General features: G+C 38.5%; 1 protein-coding gene across 1 annotated transcript; it reads right to left on the bottom strand.

The window, feature by feature from the left end:
* Window positions 1–16892: 16892 nt before the first annotated feature.
* LOC134474501 (zinc finger protein 709-like) lies at window positions 16893–18106 on the bottom strand (the record flags this gene model as incomplete). The annotated part of the gene is made up of 2 exons (XM_063242672.1): window positions 18080–18106; window positions 16893–18014 (listed from the first exon to the last, which is right to left on the bottom strand). Coding segments are annotated over exons 1-2 (1149 nt in total), but the record flags the coding sequence as incomplete, so codon positions are not given.
* Window positions 18107–18336: the final 230 nt, after the last annotated feature.

Raw genomic sequence — 18336 nt, 5'->3', positions numbered from 1 at the left:
AAACCTATCCTACATTGCTACTGCATGTTTCCTGACCTCCCCATGCTGACCACCCCGTGGTGCTTTTCTCCATCCTACATTGCCACTCACTGCCTATCCTAATTCAGACCCTATGATTCACACCACCCTGTGATGTTTTTCTAACTCGTACTAGTGAATGTAATGTTACACACCCATACAATGCACACCACCCCGCGATGTTTTTCAGAAACCTATCCTACATTGCCACTGCATGTTTCCTGATCTGCCCATGCTGACCAACCCGTGGTGCTTTTCTCCATCCTACCTTGCCACTCACTCACTATCCTAATTCAGACCCTATGATTCACACCACCCCGTGATGTTTTTGTCACTCCTACTAGTGAATGTAATGTTACACACCCATACAATGCGCACCACCCCGCGATGTTTTTCAGAAACCTATCCTACATTGCCACTGGATGTTTCCAGACCTCCCCATGCTGACCACCCTGTGGTGCTTTTCTCCATCCAATATTGCCACTCACTGCCTATCCTAATTCAGACCCTATGATTCACACCACCCCGTGATGTTTTTCTCACTCCTACTAGTGAATGTAATGTTACACACCCATACAATGCGCACCACCCCGCGATGTTTTTCAGAAACCTATCCTACATTGCCACTGCATGTTTCCTGACCTCCCCATGCTGACCACCCCGTGGTGCTTTTCTCCATCCTACATTGCCCCTCACTACCTATCCTAATTCAGACCCTATGATTCACACCACCCCGTGAAGTTTTTCTCACTCCCTCTAGGGAATATAATGTTACACACCCATACAATGCGCACCACCCCGCGATGTTTTTCAGAAACCTATCCTACATTGCCACTGCATGTTTCCTGACCTCCCCATGCTGACCACCCCGTGGTGCTTTTCTCCATCCTACATTGCCACTCACTGCCTATCCTAATTCAGACCCTATGATTCACACCACCCCGTGATGTTTTTCTCACTCCTACTAGTGAATGTAATGTTACACACCCATACCATGAGCACCACCCCGCGATGTTTTTCAGAAACCTATCCTACATTGCCACTGCATGTTTCCTGACCTCCCCATGCTGACCACCCCGTGGTGCGTTACTCCATCTTACATTGCCACTCACTGCCTATCCTAATTCAGACCCTATGATTCACACCACCCCGTGATGTTTTTCTCACTCCTACCAGTGAATGTAATGTTACACACCCATACAATGCGCGCCACCCCGCGATGTTTTTCAGAAACCTATCCTATATTGCCACTGCATGTTTCCTGACCTCCCCATGCTGACCACCCCGTGGTGCTTTTCTCCATCCTACATTGCCACTCACTGCCTATCCTAATTCAGACCCTATGATTCACAACACCCCGTGATGTTTTTGTCACTCCTACTAGTGAATGAAATGTTACACAGCCATACAATGCGCACCACCCCGCGATGTTTTTCAGAAACCTATCCTACATTGGCACTGCATGTTTCCTGACCTCCCAATGCTGACCAACCCGTGGGGCATTTCTCCATCCTACATTGCCACTCACTGCCTATCCTAATTCAGACCCTATGATTCACACCACCCCGTGATGTTTTTCTCACTCCAACTAGTGAATGTAATGTTACACACACATACCATGCGCACCACCCCGCGATCTTTTTCAGAAACCTATCCTACATTGCTACTGCATGTTTCCTGACCTCCCCATGCTGACCACCCCGTGGTGCTTTTCTCCATCCTACATTGCCACTCACCTCCTATCCTAATTCAGACCCTATGATTCACACCACCCCGTGATGTTTTTCTCACTCGTACTAGTGAATGTAATGTTACACACCCATACAATGCACACCACCCCGCGATGTTTTTCAGAAACCTATCCTACATTGCCACTGCATTTTTCCTGACCTCCCCATGCTGACCACCCCGTGGTGCTTTTCTCCATCCTACATTGCCACTCACTGCCTATCCTAATTCAGACCCTATGATTCACACCACCCCGTGATGTTTTTGTCACTCCTACTAGTGAATGTAATGTTACACACCCATACAATGCGCACCACCCCGCGATGTTTTTCAGAAACCTATCCTACATTGCCACTGCATGTTTCCTGACCTCCCCATGCTGACCACCACGTGGTGCTTTTCTCCATCCTACATTGCCACTCACTACCTATCCTAATTCAGACCCTATTATTCACACCACCCCGTGAAGTTTTTCTCGCTCCCTCTAGGGAGTATAATGTTACACACCCATACAATGCGCACCACCCCGCGATGTTTTTCAGAAACCTATCCTACATTGCCACTGCATGTTTCCTGACCTCCCCATGCTGACCACTCCGTGGTGCTTTTCTCCATCCTACATTGCCACTCACTGCCTATCCTAATTCAGACCCTATGATTCAAACCACCCCGTGATGTTTTTCTCACTCCTACTAGTGAATGAAATGTTACACAGCCATACAATGCGCACCACCCCGCGATGTTTTTCAGAAACCTATCGTACATTGCCACTGCATGTTTCCTGACCTCCCCATGCTGACCACCCCGTGGGGCTTTTCTCCATCCTACATTGCCACTCACTGCCTATCCTAATTCAGACCCTATGATTCACACCACCCCGTGAAGTTTTTCTCACTCCAACTAGTGAATGTTATGTTACACACACATACCATGCGCACCACCCCGCGATCTTTTTCAGAAACCTATCCTACATTGCTACTGCATGTTTCCTGACCTCCCCATGCTGACCACCCCGTGGTGCTTTTCTCCATCCTACATTGCCACTCACTGCCTATCCTAATTCAGACCCTATGATTCACACCACCCCGTGATGTTTTTCTCACTCGTACTAGTGAATGTAATGTTACACACCCATACAATGCACACCACCCCGCGATGTTTTTCAGAAACCTATCCTACATTGCCACTGCATGTTTCCTGATCTCCCCATGCTGACCACCCCGTGGTGCTTTTCTCCATCCTACCTTGCCACTCACTCCCTATCCTAATTCAGACCCTATGATTCACACCACCCCGTGATGTTTTTGTCACTCCTACTAGTGAATGTAATGTTACACACCCATACAATGCGCACCACCCCGCGATGTTTTTCAGAAACCTATCCTACATTGCCACTGGATGTTTCCTGACCTCCCCATGCTGACCACCCTGTGGTGCTTTTCTCCATCCAATATTGCCACTCACTGCCTATCCTAATTCAGACCCTATGATTCACACCACCCCGTGATGTTTTTCTCACTCCTACTAGTGAATGTAATGTTACACACCCATACAATGCGCACCACCCCGCGATGTTTTTCAGAAACCTATCCTACATTGCCACTGCATGTTTCCTGACCTCCCCATGCTGACCACCCCGTGGTGCTTTTCTCCATCCTACATTGCCCCTCACTACCTATCCTAATTCAGACCCTATGATTCACACCACCCCGTGAAGTTTTTCTCACTCCCTCTAGGGAATATAATGTTACACACACATACAATGCGCACCACCCCGCGATGTTTTTCAGAAACCTATCCTACATTGCCACTGCATGTTTCCTGACCTCCCCATGCTGACCACCCCGTGGTGCTTTTCTCCATCCTACATTGCCACTCACTGCCTATCCTAATTCAGACCCTATGATTCACACGACCCCGTGATGTTTTTCTCACTCCTACTAGTGAATGTAATGTTACACACCCATACCATGAGCACCACCCCGCGATGTTTTTCAGAAACCTATCCTACATTGCCACTGCATGTTTCCTGACCTCCCCATGCTGACCACCCCGTGGTGCGTTACTCCATCTTACATTGCCACTCACTGCCTATCCTAATTCAGACCCTATGATTCACACCACCCCGTGATGTTTTTCTCACTCCTACCAGTGAATGTAATGTTACACACCCATACAATGCGCACCACCCCGCGATGTTTTTCAGAAACCTATCCTATATTGCCACTGCATGTTTCCTGACCTCCCCATGCTGACCACCCCGTGGTGCTTTTCTCCATCCTACATTAGCACTCACTGCCTATCCTAATTCAGACCCTATGATTCACAACACCCCGTGATGTTTTTGTCACTCCTACTAGTGAATGAAATGTTACACAGCCATACAATGCGCACCACCCCGCGATGTTTTTCAGAAACCTATCCTACATTGGCACTGCATGTTTCCTGACCTCCCAATGCTGACCAACCCGTGGGGCATTTCTCCATCCTACATTGCCACTCACTGCCTATCCTAATTCAGACCCTATGATTCACACCACCCCGTGATGTTTTTCTCACTCCTACTAGTGAATGAAATGTTACACAGCCATACAATGCGCACCACCCCGCGATGTTTTTCAGAAACCTATCCTACATTGCCACTGCATGTTTCCTGACCTCCCCATGCTGACCACCCCGTGGGGCTTTTCTCCATCCTACATTGCCACTCACTGCCTATCCTAATTCAGACCCTATGATTCACACCACCCCGTGATGTTTTTCTCACTCCAACTAGTGAATGTAATGTTACACACACATACCATGCGCACCACCCCGCGATCTTTTTCAGAAACCTATCCTACATTGCTACTGCATGTTTCCTGACCTCCCCATGCTGACCACCCCGTGGTGCTTTTCTCCATCCTACATTGCCACTCACTGCCTATCCTAATTCAGACCCTATGATTCACACCACCCCGTGATGTTTTTGTCACTCCTACTAGTGAATGTAATGTTACACACCCATACAATGCGCACCACCCCGCGATGTTTTTCAGAAACCTATCCTACATTGCCACTGCATGTTTCCTGACCTCCCCATGCTGACCACCACGTGGTGCTTTTCTCCATCCTACATTGCCACTCACTGCCTATCCTAATTCAGTCCCTATGATTCACACCACACCGTGATGTTTTTCTCACTCCTACTAGTGAATGTAATGTTACACACCCATACAATGCGCACCACCCCGCGATGTTTTTCAGAAACCTATTCTACATTGGCACTGCATGTTTCCTGACCTCCCCATGCTGACCACCCCGTGGTGCTTTTCTCCATCCTACATTGCCACTCACTCCCTATCCTAATTCAGACCCTTTGGGAGCAGGTTGTGCTGCTTTCCCAGGAGTTGAGACCCCAGCCTCAGGATCCCACATAGGTAGACCATGTGGGAATGGCTGAAAAAATGGTTCACTCATCCCAGAGCCTTCAGGATGATTGTGGGCAAATGACAAATGACAAGGGCATTAAAGGACAGGACTCACGGTCCCCAGCCTTCTGGCACCCAGAGGCAGGAGAGAGACCAGGACAGGTGTCACAAGACTCAGCCACAAGCACTCAGACTCACTGAGTCCAGCAGAGTAACATTAAGGCCTGACTACCACTGTGAATCCCCATACACAATTCCTGCACTAAGTCAAGTGTGACTGAGTCTGACAAGCCCTGAGGGCAGATCCTCGTGGGCTGGTGCAGGTCCTGAGAGGATACAAGCCTGGGCCACTGTCAGATTCCCACCCAATACCGGGCTGGCCAAGCAGAAGAGCAGCACCCATGTCTAATCCACAGTCTCCGGATTCATCTTCTGTCTTCCTGGGTAGAAATATGGGACAGAGCTGTCTTTCTTATAGAAATATTATATTATCTATGTTCAAAAAGAAAAACCAGTGCTGTCTCAGAGCCTCAGAGCCTCTGGCTTCCTGCCAGAAGCTGTACTCTGCCTCAGCAGAGTGGCATATAGGACACCAGTCTAGAGGCGGTCACAAAGCTATGTGTTCCATGGCCTTGCAGCAGACTCTGGGACCCACAACAGGTGCTGGCCCAGGCACAAAGTGTGTGTACAGAAATGACTATAGACACTCTCAGATGACAGAAAGTTATCTTTGGGTCAGTGCTACACTGTACTTAACTATCAGCATATGCATGAAACTCTAGCCAGGGTTATTGACTCTCAGACTATCCATGGAAATTTTAAAAATGTTTTCTAAGGAAAGCAGAAAAAGAAACAGTTTTGTACAGCAGTTTCACTGCAGTACACTAACAGCTCTGAACCCAGCAGACAATGTCATGAGTCTGGTGATATGCACATCACCACCTCAATAAGGCCAAAGTTTCTACAAATACTGGAGGTAAAAATGGAAATACTTTAACAACATAAACAGTTGAAATAAAATATCTTTTATATGCACTTAATATACCAAATATAAACTAGGCATGGTGGCTCTTGTGTGGAGCCCAGTACTTGAGACACTAAGGAAGGAAAATTATTTGAGACCACTCTGGGTTAAAATGTGACCTCAAAGCCAGCCTGAACTTCATATCAACAGGCTTTCTCAAAAAGATAAATACATCAAATCTAATGAATGTAATAGAGTACTAGTGATGGCTTTGTGACCTTACAATGACTATCATATTTACACTGACCTGTAGTCTACTGGAAAACCTAAGTTACAGCCAACTTCACAATAAAATATCGCATCATTTATCAAACGGAGTCCACTGGCATTTGGTGGTAATGGAGCAGTGCTTGCTGCTGCTCTCAACAGAAAAAATGACTATCGCTGCAGTAACAGGAATCTGCATGAATCACTGCAATATGTCCTTAACTCTTCAGGGAAGAGACCGCACTGCACTAATGAGAATTACTAATTTTAGTCTTTTGAATACTTTAAAAACTGAATTCAGTACTAGTTGAACTAATTACCTATATTTCCACCCAAAAGATTAAATAATTCCTTTTCTCCTGTAGTCTCCTGAATGTTCTTTAGATCTTATGGTGAGTGGTTCTTTCTGCAATGAAATGATGTCCCTATTTGCATTTCTCTATTGTGCAAAAATGCTCAATAGTTCTTCAAGTATTTTTTGGCAATTTGTACATATTCTGAAAAATGTGCATTCCTTTCATGTTCCTATTGGTTTTACATGTCAGCTGTCAGGGAGTAATAGGCAAAATTTCTCTCATTCTGTAGTTTATTTATTCATCCTTTTAGTTAGTTTGACTTTTTTGTGGCTTGTATGCTTATGCAGGAGGATCAAAATCTTACAAATTCCTTTTTGTGTCTTTTGTAACCGTATCTTATATTCTACACAAAACAGCAGGAATAGTATTTTTAAAAATGTTTTTTAATACATCTACATTCAGAACATGGAATGTCTGGCTTTTTCATGTTTCACTATGTTTTACTCCAATAGAGGCATATTTGAAACTGCTGCACAATTACCAAAAAACTACACTTCCTGAGTAAAAGAAAAATCACAATTTGCAGTAGTGATAATTTTACCCTATCGTACATTTATATTCTTGACCTCAACGTACTTGTTTCCTTAAACTTCAAATGCAGGCATATAAACAACTGTTTCACACTCTGCTAACCCATATAGCAATTGCCTCCCAAAGTCAGCTTCAAAGCCATCATCATCACATCTCATTCTCTCCTGATGCTTGAACTAAAGAAATCATCTTTAGCCTAATCTTTATAGGTAACTCCTTACCAATGCAATTACTTAAATACAAAATGATCAAAAATTGCATAATTTTTGTTAGTTTTTATAAAATAACAAGGAATATAAAAGTGACAATTCTACTGTATTCAATACAAGAATGAATGGGTTAAACTGAAAACTGCCCAAATGATGCTCAGGATGGTCACTGCGAAAACAAATGTGTTTCACAAGTGATTCTCTGGAATAACTGCTACATGGCCAACCGATAAAAAGACAACTACTGATGTGCAATTGTGAGTATTAAAAAATGTTGATGCTGGGGAAGAAACGGAGATCTAAAACATTAAGCAACATCTGCAGAACTTGAAGATATATTTTGAGACAAGGTCACTCTAATTGTGTAGGTTAGACTCAACTTCTTCTTCCACTAATTTAAGCCCATTGAGGTGCTAGCATTACAAGCATGCATCAACAAGAACAGCAAGATTTACTTTCATGGTAAAATGAGAAAGTGCATGTACTCAGTATATATTCTTATAGATTCAGTATTCTATTATTAGCTGTAATACAAACACCAAATATTCCCATTGATAATACTCAGAAATATGCTGCAGGGGATCTGGCCACATGCTGTAGTGCATAGAAGCTCACAACGTACTTCACAGTGTCATTTACTTTGTGAAGTATATCAGGTTCTTCAGGTAAAAAATAGATATAGTTTTAGTGGTGATTACATAAGAGGTGAGTAATTTATTTTCCCAAGAATAATTGAGACTTGGGTAAGCTATTTTCACTGGATTAGGGGTATTTACTGCAATGTTCACTTGTGTTTTCATGACACCAGAGTTTTTAACAACATAATTCTTAAGCAGATTTTGTATTCAACAACACTGCATTAAACACGTTACAAATTACATGAATGTTAAAATGGAAGTGAAAACCAAAGACCACAGGAAACCAACTGGGACTCATGGCCCAGTGTATGTGTTTAAAGATAATCACTACACACCACAAATGTCATACACTGGTCCTTATACATAAAGTGATATGCCATTGTATAAATTCACAATTCAGTAAAACAGAACACAATCTGAATATTAATTTAGCAAATTTCCTTTTTACTGTGTTGACAGCTCAAAATTTAGGTTTCCCTTCATGCCATTACTTCAGTATTTTAGGAAAAAACAGTAATAATTACAAAATATATAATGCTTTCACAGCATCAAGGAATAAAATAAAAGGTATTTGCATGATACAACCAAAAACAACCTTTCCCCCCAAAACAACACCATAATTAGGAAAAATTGATTTCAAAGTATGGTTACTCATAAATCATGCCAAATTTTATAATTTCTTGAGATATTGATATATATATTGTGATGTGCTATTGGAGACAAGTTATGATTCTGTCAGTATGGCACAATCAGAAATTCACAGTAGTATGGTTTACATTTGGTACATGTGGGGAAACCTTACTAGCAAATAAAGATGTAATATAAACATAACAAGTAAAATTCTGATGGTTAGAAAAGCAAAAGTTTACTTAAATGACAAATATTGGCTCCACTAAGAAACAAAAGCAGGCAACATAATTTACATGGTATGATATCCAGTGATGCTAGGAAATCAGCAGATGTCTTGTCACAACTTCAAAAATATAACATTCATTAATGTACAAGTTATGTGAAAAGAACACAACTTTTTCAAAAACACATGCTCTAAGCTTCTACAAAGGTATATCTTAATGCCAAATATTGCATCAACTTCAGAAACATCATTTATGAAAGAGAAAATGAAGCATGTGCATCAAAAGATTAAAACAAAGCCATGTTAAAAATACAATTTCCACCCAAAAAATAAGAGACTAGACTAATATCACTCTGAGCAGTGAATAATAGTATTGCTCAATTTTATATCATAATGCTACAGAATTAGCATTGGGTTTCTTAGTGTCACTTCTTCAGAGTATCTGTTCAATACATTATGCATTATATTATTTGTTCCAATAAATAGGTTATACATTCTTCCCATGTGTGAATCTCTATGTGTATATCTATGCTTTCTGTGATATGGGGGAAAACAGATCAAAAGAAGACAACAAAACAAATTCCTAGAAAATCATGATATGAAAAAGACATATAAGACCACAATATTAGGTGATAAACAGTACCTTCTATGCTTTCTCTTGTTATTTTCAATAAAATTGTCCACATCATCAGGGACTATATAATTAAGCATAACATTATATAGCTATTTTTATAAAAACACAACTTCGAAGACATTGTAGGATGTGAAAGCAGTTAATAATCAAACCTGATGTTGAACCCGTGGTTTCCTGCCAGTACCAGTGAGTCAGGCCAAGCCACAGAATCCCATCCCAGTCTGAAGGAACTCCCTTGCTCACCTGGGGACCAGGTGGTTGCCCACTCTGACCAGTGAGTTGAGACCAGCAAGTCAGAACCAGGGAGTCGGGCCAAGCCAGATAATCCTTTTTCAGTCTGGGAAACTCTCTTCCTCACCTGGGGATGAGCCCGCAGATTCCTGCCCGGACCAGCGAGTGGGGCCGAGGAACAGATTCCAATTCCAGTCTGGGGGAACTCCCTAACTTGCCAGCAAGTTCAGCCAAGGCATGGAATCCCATCCCAATCTGGGTGAACTCGCTCCCTCACTTGGAACAATACTTGAAGCTTGAAAATACAGCAAAATGACAAAATGAAAGACCAAAATGCAATTTCAAACATCCATCCCATCCCAAAAAATCCTAGGATCCATGTGCATAGAAGAAAACACATTCCACATAACTGAAATACCTGAAATAATAGTAACTGAAATAAAGAAGCAACTTTGGGAAGCATTAAAGAAATTCAAACTAGAAATAATCTCGTAGGTTAAAAAAAAAAGAAATGTTAAAAGAAATGAAGGAGATTCTGAACATATCTAAAGAAGAAACAGTTTAAAAATTGGAGGAAGTAAACAAAAAGATAGAAGCCAAAAGAAGAAAAGAAATTATAAAAATCTGAGCAGAAATCAATGTAATAGAGACTAAAAAAAAATCCAAAAAATCAATGAATCAAAGACCTGGTTCTTTGAAAGAATAAATAAAATTGAAAAGCCCCTAGCAAACCTTATTTAAAAAATGGAAGAAAAAGTTCAAATCCCTGCAATAAGGAATAAAAGATGTGAAATTACTACAGACCCTATTGAAATACAGAAGACCATCAACACCTATTTCAAAAACCTCTACACTCAAAGGTTTTATAACAGAAGAAATAGACAGATTCCTAAAGCATATGAAGTACCAAAGCTAGGTCATGAAGGTTTAAAACTACTGAATAACCCAAATTCTATCAATGAAATTGAAAACATAATTAAATCATTACCTACAAAGAAGAGCCCAGGCCCAGATGGATTCACTGAAGAATTCTACAAGAAATACAAAGAAGACCTAATGCCAACACTCCTCAAACTCTTCACTGAAATGAAAAGGCAAGCAATCCTTCATAAATTGTTCCTAGAAGCAAATATTGCTCTAGTACCAAAACCGGAGGAGGACCCAACTGAAAAAGAGAACTACAGACCAATCTCCCTAATGAACAAAGATGAAAAAATCCTCAATAAAATATTGCTAAATAGGATGCACCACATTAACAAGAAGATCATATACCACGACCAAGTGAGATTCATCCCAAGCATACTGAGATTGTTTAATATACGTAAATCAGTAAATGTAATGCACCATATCAATAGAGCCAGAAGTTATAATCACATGATCATTAATATAGATGCAGAAAAAGCTTTTGATAAGGTCCAACATTCATTTATGATAAGAACTTTGCAGAAAATTGGAATAGATGGTCCTTAACTCAATATAATTAAGGCTGGCAATGACAAAACAACAGCCAGTGCCATACTAAATGGTCAAAAATTGAAGGCCTTTACTTTAAATCATGCACAAGACATGGATGTCCCTTATCACAGCTCCTATTTAATATAGTACTGGAAATAATGGGCAGAGCAATTAGACAAGACAGAGACATAAAAGCCATAAAGATAGGAAAAGAAGATGTTAAATTATCATTATTTGCAGATGACATGATACTTTATAGGGAAGATTCCCGAAGCTCCATTGAAAGACTCCTAGATATAATAAATTCAGTAATGTAGCTGGATACAGAATCAATACTCAAAAATCAATAGTATTTCTATACACTAACAACACCGTCACAGAGACAGAAATAAGAGAGGCCACACCCTTCACACTAGCAAACAAAAAAATGAAATATTTAGGAATTACTCTCATGAAAGAAGTGAAAGACCTATACAGGGAAAATTATAACACACTGAAAAATGAAATTGAAAATGATCTCAGAAAATGGAAAGACATCCCTTGCTCATGAATAGGAAGAATAAATATTGTGAAAATGGCCATTCTCTCAAAACTTTTATTCAGACGCAATGCAATCCCGATAAAAATACCATCAACATACCTCATAGAACTTGAGAAATCACCCCTAAAATTCTTCTGGAATGAGAAGAAACCTAGAATAGCAACACAGTTAGAAGCAGCAAAAGCCCAGGCAGGAGGTACCACAACCCCTGACTTGAAGTTATACTACAAAGCAACTGTAGTAAAATCAACATGGTACTGGAATTGAAACAGAGCCAAAGATCAGTGGAATAGATGAGAAGATACAACCACCACTACAAATACATTCAACTCCCTTATCTTTGATAAATGGGCCAAACATGTTCACTGGAAGAATGACATTCTGTTTAATAAATGGTGATGAAAAACTGGCTCTCCATATGCCTAAAACTAAAACTAGACCCATACCTATCACCATGTACTAAAATAAAATCTAAATGGATCAAAGATCTAAATATTAAAACAGAAACACTAAATCTAATGGAAGACAAATTAGGTAAAAACCTTGAAGACATAGGAGTAGGTAGAGAATTGATCACATCAAGACTCAAACCATACGGGCAATGCTTCCCAGAATCAATAATTGGGATCACCTCTTATTAAAAAGTTTCTGCACATAGAAAGAAATCTCCAGTATAGTGAAAAAAAACTCACAAACTGGGAAAATGTCTTAGTGAACTGCCCCTCAGACAGAGGACTTCTGTCTAAAACATATAAAGCATTTTTAAAAATGAGACCGCCAAAATTCAAAGACAGAATTCAAAAATGAGCATCTGAGATGAATAAATAATTTTGAGATGAAGAAATACAAGTGACAAAAAAACACGTGAAAAAATGTTCACCATCAATGGTCATTACAGAAATGCAAATTAAAACCACATTGAAATTTCATCTCACTCCTGAAAGAATGGCCAAGACCAAGAAAACCACAAACAACAAATGTTGGAGACACTGTTGGGCAAAAGGAACTCTACTGCACTGTTTGTGGGAGGGTAGACTGGTGCAACCATTGTGGAGATCAGTCTGGAGATTTCTCAGAAAGCTGGGACTGGAAGCACCTTTTGACCCAGCTATTCTACTTCTAGGCATATTCACCGAAGAACTGAAAGCATCATTCCACAGTGATATATGTGCACCCATTTTTATAGCAGCACAGTTTATAATAGCCAGATCTTGGAAACAACCTAAGTGTCCGTCAACTGAGGAATGGAAAAAAAAAGTTATGGTGTTTTTATACAATGGAGTACTACTCAGCTATAAAGAATGATCACATTGACATATAAATAAATGGATGCAGATTGAGACCATACTCATAAGTGAAATAAATCAAACTCACATGTATAAATACCAAATATATTCCCTAGTATAAGAAATGATAATACATAGAAGTATGTGGTAATCATGATACCCAATCATATTGGTTTGAATCCTTATAATGTTTTCCTCATTAAGTGCAATGGTTTTACCCTGGGTTTTTCAATTTTAGTATCGGTGATAGTACGAATAGCTATTCTGAAGAAAATAACACACCATAAAAGCTAGTGATGATTTAATATCCTCTTCTTTGGAACTCCCATCAAGATGTTGTACATGTTTCCACTGGTTTTAACATGTTGTATCTTAACATATTTTACTGTATATGATAGTATAAATAAAATTTTTCACAGGCAAAGAGATAATATAGAAATCATTATTCATTTTCTGTTAGTTGGCTCTAAATACCCTGTAATTTTTTCTTTCTCTTGAATGGATTCACACTGTCTTGATGTGATTGATTCTATAGTATACGAAGTTATGCTCAAACAATTCAAGGAAAGAGGCACTATGGTGACTACTATTATGTTAGATTATCTGGTGGTGAAACAAAATGATGCTTTAATTGTTCAGTTCTGACCTGTGTTGTTCTATTACAATGTCTCTTTTATCTCGATCTCCACCCTTTTTAAAAAATATTCTATTTTTTAAAAGAAAACTAAATTAAAAATTAGAGGGATATATTATAGTAACTTCTATGTTTTCCCATTAACCTGATTTTAACCCCAGTATTGCTCTCCCCATCTTGTTCTGCCTGATTTTACTATATTCTATTTTGTTTGATATTTTCAAGTTTGAGGGTATAGGCAACCACTTTGTAGGCAATAGATTTACTATGATGCCCATTATGGTTTGACTATTATCCTCTTTTGAAATCCTGTAAGGTCTCCAGTGTAGATTTTATTTGTCTTGTTCTATACTGTTTTGATCAATTCTATTATACCTGATGATATAGCAACTCTTTTTAAAAATAGCAAGAGGCACAGTGGTAACCATTTTTGATCACCTGATATTCTATTTTTGCATCAATTGCTATGCCCATCCTTATGTTCTAACCAACTCTTTTTTGTTAACTCACTTGAGGTTTTATTCTCTTCAAAAAAAGTAATAAGAAATATGGGAGTAAAAAAACCCCCAAAAGTGTAATTGTTATTGTGAAGAAGAGAGGAAAGGAAGGTCATCTAAGAGATATAAGTGCCTGTTTGAGTGTGTAGGGAGGAAAACCATATTACTGAGCTTTGTTGGATCATTGAACGGAACTCTCTGCAATCACACTGTAGGAATGTTCACTTTAGATGCTTTAATTTTATAATTTGAGCAACTGTTTCTAAGAAGACAATATGTAACCTATTAACTAGTGATTTCTTACTGTATTTTTTCTTGAAATTCTGTATGATTTGTACCCTTTACTGCTTTGTTTTTTATGGTTTTTTTTTCTCTTTAAAAAATTAAACTGGAATTTATCTTTTATTTATTTTTTGGTACTGGGGATCAAACTGATTACTTTACACTTGCCAGGCAGGAACTTAAGCCACTGAGCTAATACCCCAGCCACCCAATATATACGTTTCACATCTTATCATCTTCAGAGAAGTGGCCTCTACTCTTGGACTTGATGCCAGCAAGCATACCAAATGTGAATAAAATAAGTCAAGGCCAAATAACATTCAAACAAACCAGCTTCCAATAAGATCAGGCATAGTAAGATGATGTAAGTAATACAGGTTTTCAGTTTTAGTTAGTAGGAAATTAAGGACAGTTACCATCATGGTATTACCTGATATTTTTGGGGTACCTCTCTGTGCCCTCAAATCTATTATGAGTAGACAGACCAGAACAAAATAAAATAAACAGAGCAACAGAACTACTATAGCTTTTAAATACTGATACACTTTTAACAATGTCCTCTGCCTTCTTTTTTTAGGCAATTCCTCACCTCTCTCCTTCTCAGGATACTATTATTTACTGTTCAGAGTATATTAGTTTAGTCTCTTATGTTCAGTTTCAGCATACATAAAAATAAAGACATCTACTATTAAGAGAATGAGACACATTATGGTAATCATCAACTTCCCCAAAGTCAGTCTTCAAGATAAAAAAAGCCTGCATCATCCGGTAATTATTTGATTGGTTCTATAAAAGTATATATTCAATATATACTATATTAGTTCTACAATAGTATATATATATATATATATATATATATATATATATATAATATATATTCAATATATATATATTATATATATAATAGTATATATATAATATATATATACAATATATATATATATATATATATATATATATATATATATATATATTAGTTCTATAATAGTATATATTCAATGCTTGTGAAGATGGGAACAACTATTTGGAAAAAAACTAGAGACAGTAAGATAGACAATGAACATCTCAGTGGACTTGCTTTGAAACCTGTGTTTCCTTAAATTGTTTCCTTATGAACTATTCTGTTTTGTTTTGTCATGTTTAATCTTACGATCTTTAAAAGACAAGTTTGTAGAACATATAAGCATATTAATAGTTTTTGTTGGATCACTGAGGTAAACTGTTCACAGTGTCATTATTTGAATATCACTTTCTATGCTTAATATTGTTACTTGAACAATTACTTCTAAGATGACAATATGTAACTAATCAACTAGTGATTTCTTACTGTTTATTTTTCAGAAATTCTGTATTATTTCTACATATTTTGGATTTTTTAAAAATAAAAATAATTCACCAAATATATAAAAATTAAGGTTTAAAGACAAAACATTAATTATATAGACACTATCCATACTTGAAAGTGAAAAGCCCATTTCAGTTTACCATGTTTAATTACAAGATGCCATGTTGAAGCACAAAGACACTTTAAAAATCTAAAGAGGTATAAGTGATTAACTGAAAACCATACAAAATATGTACTTGAGTAGAGCTCCACTTCAGATTTGTCATTTCTGGAAAATTTGTGAAGAAATATTGATATAAAACTTCTGTATTGATTATTTCTTCAGGTCTACTTGGAATTTTTAAAGTAAACTTAGATTTAAACTGTCTGAAGAGTGCTGCTTTTTCTATGTATTTAACAACAAACATGGATTGCCATATTTCTCACATTGTTAATGCACATAGGATAAAGTGAACTCTTTCAGATATGTAAAAATGATCACGTGTGTTGAGAGTATTTTCATAACACATAGGATTTATCTCTTGTGTGAGCTTCTTCACATATTTCACTTACAATCTGGCTGCACAAAGTGTCTCCACTTGCTTACATAGCCAGTGGTTATTCCCAGTGTGAATTCTTTCATGTGTTTTGCAATGACTGTATGTGGTAAAAGCTTTGCCACATTGTTATATACATAGGTTTTCTCACCAGAGTGGAGTCATTGATGTATTTTACAAAATCCATGTGTGGTGAAAGCTTTCCCACATTCTTCACATAAACAGGGTTTCTCAAGATTGTAAATCTTTTCATGAATTGGACAATAAGCATTTCTGCTGAAACCTTTCCCACATTCCTTACATATATAAGTTTTCTGCCCAGTGTGAAGTTTTTCATGCATTATGCAATATGTACTTGTGCTCAAAAAATTCTCATGATGCTTATATACACTGGTTCTACCTGGAGTGTGAACTTTCATGTTGCTTACAATGTCCATGTTGGGTAAAAGCTTTCCCACATTGCTTACATACATAGGGTTTCTCTCCAGTGTGAATTCTTTCATGTATTTTACAGTTTGCCTGTCTGTTAAAAGCTTTCCCACATTCCTTACATACATAGGGTTTCTCTCCAGTGTGAATTCTTTCATGTTTCTTAAAATCTCCCCGTGTGTTAAAAGCTTTCCCACATTCCTTACATACATATGGTTTCACTCCAGTGTGAATTCTTTCATGAACCTTACATTGTGCACGTGTGTTAAAAGCTTTCCCACATTGCTCACATGAATATGGTTTCTCTCCAGTGTGAATTCTTTCATGTATTCTACAACTTGCCCATGTGTTAAAAGCTTTCCCACATTCCTTACATACATATGGTTTCACTCCAGTGTGAATTCTTTTATGAACCTTACATTGTGCACGTGTGTTAAAAGCTTTCCCACATTGCTCACATAGATATGGTTTCTCTCCAGTGTGAATTCTTTCATGTATTTTACAGTTTGCCAGTCTGTTAAAAGCTTTCCCACACTGCTTACATACATATGGTTTCACTTCAGTGTGAATTCTTTCATGTTGCTTAAAATCTCCCCGTGTGTTAAAAGCTGTCCCACATTGCTTACATACATAGGGTTTCTCTCCAGTGTGAATTCTTTCATGTATTTTACAATTTGCCCATGTGTTAAAAGCTTTTCCACATTCCTTACATACATAGGGTTTCTCTCCAGTGTGAATACTTTCATGTTTCTTAAAATCTCCCCTTGTGTTAAAAGCTGTCCCACATTGCTCACATGAATATGGTTTCTCTCCAGTGTGAATTCTTTCATGTATTTTACAATTTGCCCATGTGTTAAAAGCTTTCCCACATTCCTTACATACATATGGTTTCTCTCCAGTGTGAATTCTTTCATGTATTTTACAGTTTGCCCGTCTGTTAAAAGCTTTCCCACATTCCTTACATACATATGGTTTCACTCCAGTGTGAATTCTTTTATGAACCTTACATTGTGCACGTGTGTTAAAAGCTTTCCCACATTGCTCACATAGATATGGTTTCTCTCCAGTGTGAATTCTTTCATGTATTTTACAGTTTGCCTGTCTGTTAAAAGCTTTCCCACACTGCTTACATACATATGGTTTCACTCCAGTGTGAATTCTTTCATGTTGCTTACGATGTCGAGATTTAGTGAACCCTTTTCCACATTGCTGACATACGTAGGATTTCTCCCCACTGCCATAATTTTCATGGAGCTGAACATTGTGGTGTGTTTCTGCTTCTTTCACATTCACATTACCTTCTGCAATACAAAGGAAAACTTCTTTACACTGATTCCAAGATGTACGTTCACAGGATTTCCCTATCTTGTCGTTTCTATAAAAAAAAAAAAACATATCAGATTGATAACCATATTACTAAGTTTTTACTGGAGATTTGAACAAAATTGTTTGTAGTCTCACTGTTTGAATCCCCACATCATATGTTTCACTT

Source organism: Cavia porcellus, unplaced genomic scaffold (assembly GCF_034190915.1).
Source record: "Cavia porcellus strain 051 isolate PalLab524CR breed Dunkin Hartley unplaced genomic scaffold, mCavPor4.1 scaffold_32, whole genome shotgun sequence".
Taxonomy (NCBI): domain Eukaryota; kingdom Metazoa; phylum Chordata; class Mammalia; order Rodentia; family Caviidae; genus Cavia; species Cavia porcellus.
The sequence above is the reverse complement of the archived record's forward strand: the minus strand, read 5'-3'. Positions and strand labels throughout refer to the sequence as shown.